This window comes from Siphateles boraxobius, unplaced genomic scaffold, assembly GCF_051911475.1.
Source record: "Siphateles boraxobius isolate OS27281-9 unplaced genomic scaffold, OSU_SipBor_1 12, whole genome shotgun sequence".
NCBI lineage: Eukaryota > Metazoa > Chordata > Actinopteri > Cypriniformes > Leuciscidae > Siphateles > Siphateles boraxobius.
The window spans coordinates 35389321-35403536 of NW_027508722.1; the positions used below are offsets into that span (position 1 = coordinate 35389321).

A 14216-nucleotide genomic window follows, 5' to 3' on the forward strand; every position below is an offset into this window, starting at 1 on the left:
TCCTTTCCTCTCTGGTCCTTGCTCCTCCTCTCTTTTCTCTCTTTATGTCTCCTCTCATTTCCTCTGCATTCCTTTCTCCTCACATGTTCTCTCACTTCCTGTCCCCTTTGCTTCTCCCTCTCTCCTCTCCGTCCTCTCACTTCCTCTCTCTTTCCTTCTCCCTCTCTCCTCTCCTCTCGCTTCCTTCTTGTTTGCCATACTCACTGCAGCCTAAATAAAATATCTACTACCATTATTACTATTTGGGGGGGGGGGGGGTCATGGTGTGTGTGTGTGTGTGTGTGTGTGTGTGTGTGTGTGTGTGTGTGTGTGTGTGTGTGTGTGTGTGTGTGTGTGTGTGTGTGTGTGTGTGTGTGTGTCACACAATATCTATCACTCTGGATTGTAGTTGAGAATGCATCGAGAGCTGCAAGAGGAAGACGCCGCTATTTCTTCATAAACGGACTGCACAAACGGTGGAACATTTAGGTATAATTTGTTACAACATTATGAACCACCAAACTGACTTGGCAAACTTGCACGGCCACTTAAAAAGTTGTGCGCACACTTTAAAATAAGAGAATTGTGTGTTATGGTTTATCTTGTTCATGTATTGTAGCCTAGCTATGCAATGTGTGACAATGCTTGTGTTTATGTAGCCTATAACAGTGTTTATTGAAGCCTAAAAGTAACAGATGAGTGAAATTCATGCTCCAAAATCCAAGTTTGAAAAGGCATTAAATCTTAGTCGTCGTGAAATCAAAATTGAAGTGTTATTGGCTTTTAGTATGACAATGTTAGTCGCTTATCTAGTGTGTTCCAAATAGGCTCCTTTAAGATGCGCCTCGCCTTAAATTCAGCCTCGAGCTATTGGAGATATAGCGGCTGAAGTGAGAAGAGGAATGAAACAAGTCGGACAGTTCTCTCTTCTAGAATTTAAGTTTGTTGCTTATGAAAATAAATATGATGAACAAGACACCAAAGGTAGGCTGCTTGTTGTTTAATTCCATTCGAGAGACGTGTTTATCGATTATTTTTGCTTTAATACAGAACATGTTTTTATATATTTTTAGAAACATGAAAACAATCAAATACCCCATATGTAACAATAGGAACTTTTGTTGAATATGTTGTTGGAGTGGGGACCGAAAAGGGACACACCAGAGAGTAATCACGTGTGAAATGTGTGTAGTGGGCCACACGTTTAGTCAAGTTAGTTTTGGATGTTTGTCTTTATTAAATAGAAAAGACACCATAGAGAGATAGAACTGTCAGACAGATTAGGAATATTCACACATAATTTATACACAAAAAAACACGATATTTGAGTTTTAAAATCAAATATTTTAAAAGAGGACAATACGTCACGGTTGTTTAAACCAATGAGTATTAAACTGTGTCGTCAGCCAGTCGTTTCCCCTCATCATGCTTTTGATCAGTGCAGTCGGTGGAGAGAAAAGGCTTGTTTGAGATGAGCAAAATCTGCGCAGAACCGATCACCGGGTCCAGTGATCACCGCAAGATACATGCCGGTTAGAAATGTGTCCGAGTTTGGTCCGCCTTACTCAGATGTCATGCTGACCTATGTCAAAAAACTCTCTCGATGGCGAGGCGGCCGTGTCGGATTCTGCAGTCGAGCGCAGTTTCTCTCCACTGACTGCGCTGATCAAAAACACGATTCGAAACGAATTGGACCCATTGGAATTCTGAACAGAATGCTATATTCTAAAGCTAGTGTTATACTTTCCGCGTCCGTGAGTGCGAAGGGGGTCGGCTAGGGTCCGCGTGACGTAAAAATCGTCATCGGAGGGTGTGTGCGGAGGCTCCTTGCGGACGTCCGCGTGCCTCCCATTTTTTGTAACAGGGCGGACAAGTATGCATTATAGCATTATAGGTTAAAACCGCGAAAGCGCTAGTAAAAGCCGATCTACTGCGCTTGCGTGGAACGCGTTCACCGAGCGGGCCCAGAGACTATTTATATAGAGACATGCCACTTCCTCAATACAACTATATATGGAAAACCCGTAACGCCAATAATGGCGGTTGTATGCACATGCAAGAGCTCGCACATACTGTGCTTCAAACCGTGTAGCACGCGCACGTCAGAGAGGGAGAGAACCCTTGCGCATGCGTAGTAAAAGTATAACCTGTGGGGGAAAAGGCATTTTAAACCTTATTTTGGGGCAAAGTCATCAAACTTTTTCAGCGATTTGTATCATATTTTACTGGTGTTTCTATACATGCAGTTTTTATGTCCCGGTGACCAGTTAAAGTGCTGCTCTGACTCTCTGCCCATTCATTTAGATAGGAGCCTGGTCTTGTTAGTCCGAAATAGCTGCCCGGAGGCGTTGCCAAGATGGCGGCCGAGTGGCATGACTTGCCTAAAAGGACTTTGTTGGGCCTCAGCAGACAGTATAAATACAAGTAGTCCGCGTCCGTGCTGTCCGCAGCCCTCCATGTACGCGTCCAAACTGGAGTATAACCGAGCCTTAAAGCATTATGGAAGAGATTAGGAGGAAACTGTGGCTTTACAGAGCTCAATGGCTCTGGTCCAGCTGTATATAAACAAAATGCTATTGGCTATTTTTTTTTTAAAGGGGAGGACCTGCTCTACATGTCTCCTCTTGTCTTCCTGTTTCAGTGGAAATTATGTCAACACATTGAATAATGCTGCAGGTTTCAAAGCACTTCAGTGGGCCTTCATGATTAGCATAGACTTTGAAAGCCCGTTTGAGAAGTTCAAAATCTAGTACAAAGAGGCAAAATAATCCCTTTCATGTGGAAAAAACGTAACTATTATTAAAGATGATCATTATTAAGATAGAATCAAACTTTACTTTAGCTTTCACTTTAAGAATTACTGCTTTGTCATTATATCCGATTATACTTTTGAATTATCGAAGCGATTAACACTTTTAATGTCGCTATTCCAGAATATTAGGACTATTAAGTCCTGCAACGGTTTAGTCTCCCACGTATTTTGTAGCTTATAGAAACAAATGAATTTAAAGCATAAGTACTGACACGGCATGGTTCTGCACAAATCGCTTATGACATTAAGGCCTGGTTTCACAGACAGGGCTTAGATTAAGCCAGGTTCAGGCCTTAGTTTAATTAGGACATTTAAGTAGCTTTTATAAACGTGCCTTAGAAAATAACATTACTGGTGTGCATCTTGAGACAAAACAATATCACTGTCATATTTTAAGATATCAGTGCAAGTTGCTTTCAGTTAAAACAGCTAAACATGCATTTTAGTCTGGCTTAAACATTAAACCTTGTCAGTAGAACCGGGGGATAGCTTCAAAACAAAGATATTCAACAACTTTATGGCACTATTAATTTTGTACCAACAATATTCTAAGATTAAAATAAACTTTTTACCATATCGGATATCAATAAAACACATTGTCAAATTATATTTGAAAGGATTATTGTCACTTCCATATTTTACAAACTATGAATGCTAATTAATTATCTGTATTTAAATATAAGAAACATAAAATTTACAGTATATGATTGAAAACTTTATAAATGACGAGAGTATAAACCGTATATGATTGAGAACTTTATAAATGACGAACGCGAACGCAGATTTTAATTTAGTAGTTGGTCACGTGATGCTCTGAACGCTCTAATCACACCGGTGTGATCGTACGCTTTAAAGGGTTAATTATCAAATGTACAAAATATAATATTTTGTCTTTTTGAAGCTGCATTAAAATCCATTTGCCCCCTCGGTTTGGCAACAGCTGTGAGGTCTTGCGATCCGTTCCAGAGCAAGACAGATCAAATAATATCAGTGAGCTTAAGCTTGGAGCGAGATCAACCGCCGATGGAAAGGGCTCTAGGGGTCCAATGGTGAGTGCAGACAGACACTCTCAGTTTCAAGACTGTCCGTACTCTGTAAAGGGCAAATCATAGTAGACGTGGCTGTGGGATTTTGTCAGTGATCGGCTCAGTCTATGAGCCTTTCGGGTACCTTCCAGTCAAGCTCATTTTACGGGAATCATGCAGGACAATTTATAGCTTGAATGATGAGATTCCTCCAGCTCTTGACCAACAAGGATTGAATGGGTTACTGGTCTGGATCAGATTAATGTGTTTACAGTTGACTAATGTTTGAAGCCACGCGGTTTTGGACAATCTGTTCAACTGCACAATTTTCAGTGAAATGGCTCTCTGTCCTAAATTTGATTACAGAATAGTCATAGACTAGCTCATGCCACCTTTCTTCTCGGCAAAGCCAGATTGCCACCCCTCAGAACAGAACATCAGCTTAATTTGAAGGAATTGTATTTTTGGACTGTTTTGATTTTGTAAACACCTTAAATATAACTACCTATTGTTTTATTTTTGTTTGGTTATTGTTGAAGTCTACTTCCCAATATTTCTCTTTCTGACAGACGCGGCTCGGCTCGGCTGATGGACATGAGGTCTCTGCTGACACTGTCAGGTAAAAACACAAGAGTTTATGCAGCATCATCTTATTGTCTGATAATCGGTTTCTGATTCTGTTAATATTTGCTACATTCATTTTGAAGTTTAATTAAAACCAACCAGTTTGCAGTTTTCATGCAACAGAAGAGGCACATGATTTAATAAGCTTTGTCTGTCTGGTTAATTGACATTAAATTATGATAAATGTTGAAAATTCTCCAAAAACATTATCCAATTGTATTGCAGATTTCACAGAAATATGAATTATATTACTAATATGATAATTTCGTAACACAGATTTGCATTTCACTGCCAATTTTTTACAAAGATCATTTTAAAAGATTTATTTTAAATAGTTATTGTATTTGTAGCCAATATTTTGAACAATTTATGATGCACAATATCAGCAAAGCCAGGTCGCATTAACAATAGGGTTTGCGAGGCCTGTGATTGGCTGTGGAGTAGACTGGCCATCGGGAGCACCTGCACTTTTCCCAGTGAGCCAATCACCAATACCCCATTCTGGAGTCATGATTCACCCAAAACTGACTGAGTGCGGCCGTCTCATTTCAATAGCAATAAAGCTGCAAATTAAAATTAAAGATGCTGTTTCTCAGTGCAGAAATAATCTGATTTATCTTTTTATGTCACAGTGTTGTTGGCTCTCATAAGAGAAGACAAAGGAGAAAAACCAGCAGGTAAATACACACATTTTCATTTGTCCACAAGATCAGAGGAGCTGAAATGGTATATGTGGTAAAGATCAGTGCCTAAAGACGATCAGATCAGCCTGATCCATAAAACAACAAAACATCATTATATCAAATCTATTATAAGCACAGCATTAAGCAAAAACAAATGCAGATCTGCAGTTCTTTAATGCAGAAGACCTCATCACTTCACCCAGTTTCTAGTGTCAGTAAGTACCTCACTGAGGGTCATTTATAATGAACCTCCAACCTGATTCAAAGTAATCCCTGTCGTGGTTCCTTGAGAAGGTTCACGTAAACGCTACAGGGTGTATCCGCTGAAGACTGGACAGCCTGGCTCCTACATAATAAAAACCAAATAATCATAAATATAATAAGTACCAACAATAAATATAATATAACCAATAATAAAAAAAAATTCTATGATACCAATGTTAGAAACCAGCAGTTTAAGTTTATTTTTAACAAGATTACTTCTGGCACATCAAAAAAAGAGAAAATTTCTTAAACAACCATGTATGAAGACACATCACAGCCATACTCCAGGATGACAATATCCAGATTCATCAGGCTCAGATTGTAAAAGAATGGTTGTGAGGAGCATGAAGAGTCTTTTTCACACATGAATCGGCACCTCTGAGTCCAGACCAAAAATGTATTCACATCTCGGTTGAAAGACAAGTTGTGATGTTATTTTCATCAAGATCGTGTATTGTCAATGCACGAGTCCAGCACTCTGTAAAGTCTCCTCCAGCACATCCCAAAGACTTTCATTGAGTTTAAGCTCTGGATTCATGTGTGAAAATGATTCTTCAAGCTTTTCACAACCATTCTTTCACAATCTGAGCCTGATGAATCTGGATATTGTCATCCTGGAATATGAACATGATGTTTTTCCTACATGATTGTTTCAGAAATGAAAAGCTACACACTCCATCAGTTAGGGTTAGAAGAACTGTTGCCAAACATATAACATGTTAGAAACATAATAATCACTGCAATAATGATCCAATCATAGACTCTTAATCATTTGCCTATTTTAATCCAAACAGTGACTTTTTTGACGGGCAGTGTATTTTCCAATAGTAGTCGGACAACCTGGCGTTACAGCAGACGTGTCTTTATGCGTCTGTTTTCTTTCTCTCAGTGTCTCTCCTGCCGAGGTTCCCAGATGTGTTTGTTGGAGATGATGTCACTCTGATCTGTAAAGGAGGGGGTGAACCGATAAAATGGTTCATTAATGGAATACCACTATCACATCAGGATTCTTTGATGATTCTCACAGCAGTGACATCCAAAAACAACGGGAATTATGAATGTGAGCGGGCAGGATCAAAGAGCGACCCATATAGACTCACTGTGGAAGGTATGAACACCATCCTAAATAACTCTAAACGTTCCCTCACGATCATCTGTTCCTCCTGCTGTTCCTCATCTCTCTCTCTCTCTCTCTCTCTCAGAGCTGGAGCCTCACGCTCAGCTCTCTCCATCTATAGGTGGCGCTGTGATGACCAAAGGTGATGGAAGAAACCTGGTGCTGCAGGTGGACGATGATCTGACTGGCTGGAAGTGTTTTGTGTTGCGGGGAAAGAGCGCCTTCATGCTAGGAACCACTGTTGATAAGATGAAGAAGAGGGCTGTTATATTTGCAGAATTGAAGGAAGCAAACAGATCCACTTTCTGGTGCAAGAACGGTACACAACGAAGCAATGCAGTGACACTGAAAATGACAGGTGACTCCTTCCTCCTTTCCCTGTTGTATTTCAGATTACTTGTCTAGTTAAAGGGAAATACAAAAATATTAATTCTGTCATACTCGCTTTCATGTAGTTCCATGATTTGTAGATTATCTGTATCCATGCAATTAAATTCAATGGAGTCCGAAACAACACTGGATCCCACTGAATTTCCTAGAGTTGTTTTTTCTGACCACAAGTTGCCAACTAGTTCCCATCAGTCGTACATGCTCTTGAACATGTTAAGCAAGTGATGTTAGAGTATATTGAATTTTCACAATAATTAAATCTGAATGTAATAGTCATGTTACAGACCATGTTCTCTGGTTTAGATTAAGGATTTCTGACTCCTTGAATCAGGTCCTTCTCAAAAATTACAAACAATATCCTCTCAATAGCTTCCATAAAGAGCCAAGAGACTAAACTGGAGAGCAAATGGAAATGATTCTCAGATGTTGAGAAAAAGACACCTCACATCTGTCACCTCTATAGTTGCAGGGTGGATCTCAACAATAGCTCAAACTGTGCTCAGACTTGCCAAAATATCAAAGTCTATAAAAGTCAGATCTCAATATAAAGTCTAATACTTCTCCAAGATCAGGGATTATAGCTCTATACTCCTACGGTATGGCAACTATTGACTCATTTGATCATTTGCTCAATAATCAGACAAAGTTGATCATTGTAGATTAAATTCCCAAAATTCTGAGATTATTTTTTTCCAGGGCTGACATTTCCTGTTGAATCCCTTTTTCTTAAAGGGGCATTCGGCAACTCTAGCTATTTCTTTGCTGATTTTCACTTTTGTTGTCGCATGTTTTCTCAGTAAGCTCCCCCTACAGCTGTGAGGCGTATATTTCACAACAATGTCCCAAGAAAACTCACTTGCAGCCCCTCCTCCCCTTTCTACCGCTGCTCATGTGCATTTGTTATAGGCTAGTTGCACGTGGCCGCCATGTTGGATTTACGATCAGCGAGTGTGCGGTTGGACACTTCCGGTCTCGCTTTACGCCAATGCAGGGAGCCGGAGAAAGCCGAAAATGATCTCTTATAGTTGTTTATAGAATCAATTATATCACTTAAAATACTATTAAGATATATATTACTATCACAGGAGCAAATGGCAGTTAAATGCACGGATGCATAGTCAGATTAATGAATGAAATACAACTGTTTACGAACAGAAGATTGTCTTGGACTTGGATCGTAAATCCAACATGGCGGCCACGTGCAACCAGCCTATTATCAGAGCCGGCCAACTTTATCGTGTGGAGCTGTGTGAGCTGTGCCCTTTATTGAGGGCGGCGTGTGTGTTTGTCAAATTGCTGTAAAGCAGTTTGTGATTCTCGCTTGTTCTCACTTCTCACGAGACTTCCTATTTCCAACTTACCGGGATGTTAATCCTCATGTTGCAAGGTTGGTTTTCCGCCTAGGAACGTTGTGGGGAGCAGGGAAAGTCACCATTCTCACCAGAACAGGTTATTAAACCATCCAAATGATTTCTAAACGGTTTTATTAAGTTGAAATAGTTGCCGAATGCCCCTTTAAACAGCCAATAGCCTGTAGTTTATGTCAGTAACACTATGATTTGCTGCTTGGTTGCATGAGGGTCTCTTATCTCTCCTATTATTGAGAGCATTTGATTAGACAGAAATTTTAATACACCTGTCAGGGCAACATGATGTCATCAGAATATGAATTCAAAGCCATCTTCAATATGATGGGATCTTTAAATGAAGCATCAGCAGTGATGATGGATGTCTGACCTGTGTGTCTGTGTGTCTCAGAGCTCAGGGTGATGTTGGAGCCTCCAGCCGTTCCTGCACTGATGGGGGAGAGTGTGGCTCTCAGGTGTGCAGTCTGGGGGGGGAAAGCGGAAACTGCCATCTTCTATAAGGATAATAAGCCAATCGCAAACATAACGAAAGACACATATATCATCACCAACGCCACACAAGATCATACCGGACAGTACAGATGTCACGCCACCTACAGGGACAGCCTCAACAGTGCAGAAGCTGCCTTGCAGGAAGGAGATTCTGATGCCCAGGAGTTAAACGTTATAGGTAAACATTACACTGCCTCACCTCACCCCTTCATTTATACACAACCACTACTAGATAGTACTAGAAAGCATTTTTGGATATGGTCCCATGGCATTCCTTAATTCTGTACATGTAAGAGTGCCATGTGGTACTATATAATAATAATAATAATAATAATAATAAAAAGGAGGATTACATTAAAGGTGCAATGTGTAATATTTCTGAGGATCTATTGACAGAAATGCAATATAAAATCCTTAACTATGTTTTCAGTGTATAAAGACCTTGCATAATGAACCGTTATGTTTTTATTACCTTAGAATGAGACATTTATATCTCCATAACCGCGGGCGCCCCCTTCTATGGAGGTCGACATATTGTGCCGTCATGTTTCTACCGTAGCCGACAGCGAACACACAGCGCTACAGAGCATGTTTCCTCACTAACTTGAAAAATAAGTTTTCAGTGGTGTATAAAGACCTTACTTAATGAACCGTTATATTTGTATTACCTTAGAATCAGCAGTTTCTATCTATACACACCGCGGGTTCCCTTACATTGAAATGCGCCGGCATGTTTCTACGGTGGCCCTAAATGGACAAACGCGTTTCGTTACTATGTTCTTCGTGCAAGGAAGCAAGCTCAGTTCAGCGAATAAAACACTGACACAATGATGAACAAGTAACAATAATATTCGCAATAACATATAGTTTTACTGAATAATTAAGTAAACATAATTTCTTAATTTATCCTTGTAAAGAAACCATATTGCTGAACCGCTACTCTCTGCTGTCTCAGACGATCACATATTTTCCTGTCAACCACCGTAACTTTGGTTGGTTGCAATTCGTAACCTCACCACTAGATGCCACTAAAATCACACACTACACCTTTAATAATAATAACAATAATACTAATATAAATAAATAACAATATATTTGAGCAATATTCATATATAATAATACTTTACACTAAGTTTGCAGTACAAATGAGATATGTATGAATATATCAGTTATATATAAATTATTATAAAACATTACTAGTAATAATAATCGTTATGGCAAAAAGAAGCATACCGCTTCACCAGTAGCCTAATAGTCCGATTCATGAGCAAATGACTCTTATGAGTCAATTATTTAAGTGAATCAGTCAGAAGGACTCACTCGTAATCTGTTCGAATTAGTCTAACAAATTACTCACTGAATCTGTCAGAGCGGTTACATTTATAAATTTGTCAGATGCTTTTATCCTTATCAGGATACGCATTCACTGGGAATTTAAACCATGACCTTAGCTAACGATAAGTAAACATCCTACCAACTGAGTTTCAGGAACAACCACTGAATCAATTCTTTTGTAAGTCATATTTGTGTGTGGTACAGATGGGCCTCCTGCTACTACAGTGTATCCAACGTCTCCTGAGAGTCTGGAGTGTTTCTGCAAAGACTGTCCTGACGACTGCACGTCCTACTACTGGTATCACACACTTCTTAATGACTCATTGGCACGCCGAAGACTTCCTGAAAATACAAACAGTATTACCATGAAGGAAGAAGGACTGTTCAGCTGCCGGATAGAGTGTGGGAAAGGTTTCTCCCGTTTCAGCAAAGTTTACAGCTATGAAGGTACCTAAACACACACACACACACACACACACACACACACGCTACTTAGACTTCATGTGTTATTTTAGTATAATTAATATTCTGTAATTTTTTTTATTAATATTTTGAATTAGTTTTTTTTTATATTTTCATTTCATTTCAGAAGTTTTAGTAATTTTTAATTATTTTAATAATTTTTACTTTTTTTGTCATTTTAGTGCTTCAACTGAAACTTAATGAAAATTTGAAATGTTACTTTGGCATAATTTGCAACTAATTTAAATAAAATAAGTTACATCTCAGCTACTTCATTCCAGCTATTACTTAATTTCAGGTTTTAGTCTAACGATAATAACCTGACAATAAAACAACAACCATTTGTTATTGTAAGAGACGAGTCTAATTTATTTTCTGTGGTAATCAACAGCAGAAACGGTTCTCAAAGTATCGGCTACACCCAGTTTCAGGGCAAAAAACACATGCACACAGAACTATATGAATGCTTCATTTTCCATGCATTTTAATGTTGACTTTTGTCGTAGCACAATCAGAGTCAGAGTCTGTAAATGTGCTGTCCATCATGATGACTGTGATTCTGACGGTTCTCGGGGTGTTGATCGTGATGCTGATCGTGCTGATGATGCTGAAGTGCAGAAAATGTGGAGGCAGTTATCAGGTGACTGACAGGAGGACAGGTGGAGATCAAATCCAACTCAACAGTTTACCACATTCTGGCCGAGAGCAAGGACAAGGCTGAGGTGGGTTACGAGGCAGGAGGAGGCGGTGTACCACACAATGTGACCTGGAGAATAATGATGGGTCGGTCATTTTAAACGAATCTTTAATATGACTCAGGAACATTGACTCAGAGAGTTATTTGTTCATTTTGTGTTGACCGTGCATGCACTGTACAGGAAACAGAAATTATGAGTTCACCTCTCCCCTTCTGCCGAAGCTCACTCACAGATCTCATTCTGAGTGAGATCCCACCCCCTATGAAAAGAGTTGTATATAATCTACAATACTACTGGCTGTAGTCTCTAGCCTCTGGCCAAAAAATCCTCAGATGACGCTAAATGATTTTTGCGTCATAAGAGGTTTTTTTCCAGACACACAATACAGAAATCTCTCGTCTCACGGGACATGAGGGGAGGGAAGCACGGTCAATCGAAAATACTACCAGGTTTCTACTGATACAAAGCTTAATGCTAATCGGTGAAGCAGGGCTGGACTGACCATCGGGCATACCGGGCACTGTCCCGGTGGGCCGACGTGCTTTTTGGGCCGATACACCTCATTCTTTAAAAAAATATATTAATGTTTTTTGTCTGAACGGCCCATAAAACTCGTACATCGGTGGACCATTCGTTTAGTTTAGCTTAATTGGAGGCGCTGGGATTTTTGTGCAGGGTAGTATCCCTTTAAGGGGAAACTGATCATCTCTCTTTACTAGTAGTTATAGCATAAACATGAATGAACATCAGAAGGTATGTTGAAAAATACAGGCCGAAATGTTTCATGTCTCATGTAATCACTTTCAAGCATAAAAAGATCTCAATAAAACAGCTTGTAATATCTGTCAAGTAACGTTATATTTAGCCCGAGAAAACCCATTCAGTGTCCGTAGCTCAAAAAATGAACAATATAAAAGAGCATTCTGCTAAATGTATGCAATATATTTCATATTCATTTTTACTCAACCTCTTCTTCAATATTTAATGTTTGAATAAATGAAGTTATAATAGCCTCTGTTTAATCTTTTATATTTCATCATTTATATTTACAAATACAATGCATGGACCTCCGAAGTCGACTCCTCAAAAACCACACGAAGTGAACACTACGGTAAACCAAATGACCCAAGCTGACAAATCAATGTCTTCTGAAGCTATAAATAAAAGGTGTGTGAGAGAAAAATATGATTCTTTTGAACTATTATTTTTCACTATATTTTTCTTTCATCCCGCCCGGCCATCGGTCACACTCGGGTTCACGCTTGAGGTACCGTCAGCACGTTATGAAACTGCAGCGCAGTGGAAGGCATAAATCATGAGCGAATTTTCATTTCATCCCTTTAATATAATGCAGATTACAACTATAATTTCAAATTGCTAATGAAATTTGTCACTTTTGGGATACGTGGAGATGCTCAGGAGAGTAAACGCCACTTTTAGAAAGAGACTTTGATGTATTTGCATTTGCATTTATTCATGTTTAATAACTTATTCAGACTATTAAAAAATCTTGTATTTATTTTTGTTCTTTCTATCTTTTTATAATTTTAAGTGTTCAAATTAAATTTTTTATAAATGAAACCATGGTTTTCATTACTTACTGACGTCTGCATCTTTAGTTTGACCACCATTTATGGATCGCAGAAACGGATCCCTTCATAACATTATCACCATAATAATACACCAGATATTATAAATGTGAATCCCAAATGCAGATCAAGAACTCCCAGAATAGGCCTACCTACTACTGTAAATATACACACTCACAAAAAAATATTATTCTAAGTATCTAATTACTATTTAATATAAATTAATAATGTATGTAGTAATACATATGTAGAAATACATTTACATTATAAATAACGATATAGCAGTAGTTTTAGTGTGCTGTAGATCAGGAGTCTCTCTGTTTGAACTGAAGCAATGATAATAATAGTCACAATAATAAAGTTTAATCGTACAAGTTGCTTTATCACAAGTTTTTTTTATACATTCTCATTTCACAACATAGAACAAGTACGTAGGAAACAAACCCCAAGAAACAAAAAGAAAGGAAAAGACACAAACCGCAGTAATGTGTTACAAGATTGTCCTTCTACAGAGAGATTTCATCATAAGTGACTATATTATCTTAATTATTCAGAGAGAGAACCACAGAAATATCACTTCATTTCTATGGGATCTGCTTTATGATTTATATTAAAGGAATAATTCACCCAAAAATGTAAATTGTGTCATCATTTACTCACCCTCATGTCGTTCCAAACCGGAATGATTTACTTTCTTCTGTGGAGCACAAAAGACGCTCATTTGAATGCATGCTATTATAATGAATCAGGACCGAAGCTCTCCGGCTTAGGAAGAGCCATAAAGCATCATAACAGCAGTTCATATGACTCACACACCATATTCAAAGTCTCAGGATGTTTTATGAAAAGTTTGGAGCTTGACAGCTCAGATCAACGTTCACTTTCATCATAATTGCAATGATATTTCGATATATATAAGGGGTTTACAAACTATACAAACACACATGAAATATATGAATACAATTCATTGATTAAATTATTAAAATTAATGTATACAGCATGGTAGGAATTGATTTACGCTGATTTAAATTACGAATTTTATTTAAAAAAAATATAGAATAGATTAATCAAATTAAAAATATATTAATGTTTTTTTTTATATTTTTAGAAACTTTTTTTTAATGCAAAATTGAGGATCTGTTTTTTGTGTGTGTGTGTGTGTGTGTGTGTGTGTTCATTTTAATTTTGGGATAAGAAAAAGACAGAAATTTTATTTACCTCATTTGTCCAAAGTGCCAGATATTCTTCTACAGAAGTGATAAAGTAATTTAGGTTTGAGATGACATAATGAGGGTCAGTAAATGATGACAAAACTTAAATTTTTGGGTGAACTTTCCCTTTAATATGCTGATGTGCAAGTAAATAAGTGTATATTGAAA

The 14216-nt window shown here is 38.2% G+C and overlaps 1 protein-coding gene and 1 long non-coding RNA gene across 2 annotated transcripts in view; one reads left to right on the forward strand and one right to left on the reverse strand.

The window, feature by feature from the left end:
• Positions 1–12829, forward strand: part of LOC143727017 (uncharacterized) — a 122339-nt gene extending 109510 nt beyond the window's left edge. Inside the window, exons 9-14 of the mRNA XM_077219258.1 lie at positions 5073–5117; positions 6277–6495; positions 6590–6862; positions 8653–8931; positions 10293–10535; positions 11057–12829. Of these exons, the coding sequence (XP_077075373.1) occupies positions 5073–5117; positions 6277–6495; positions 6590–6862; positions 8653–8931; positions 10293–10535; positions 11057–11271 (1274 nt within the window). The 3' untranslated portion in view covers positions 11272–12829. The remainder of the gene's footprint in view (positions 1–5072; positions 5118–6276; positions 6496–6589; positions 6863–8652; positions 8932–10292; positions 10536–11056) is intronic.
• LOC143727353 (uncharacterized) lies at positions 6147–6617 on the reverse strand. Its single transcript, XR_013199471.1, has 2 exons — positions 6488–6617; positions 6147–6331 (listed from the first exon to the last, which is right to left on the reverse strand). It is a non-coding gene; the product is annotated as an uncharacterized LOC143727353 (long non-coding RNA).
• Positions 12830–14216: the final 1387 nt, after the last annotated feature.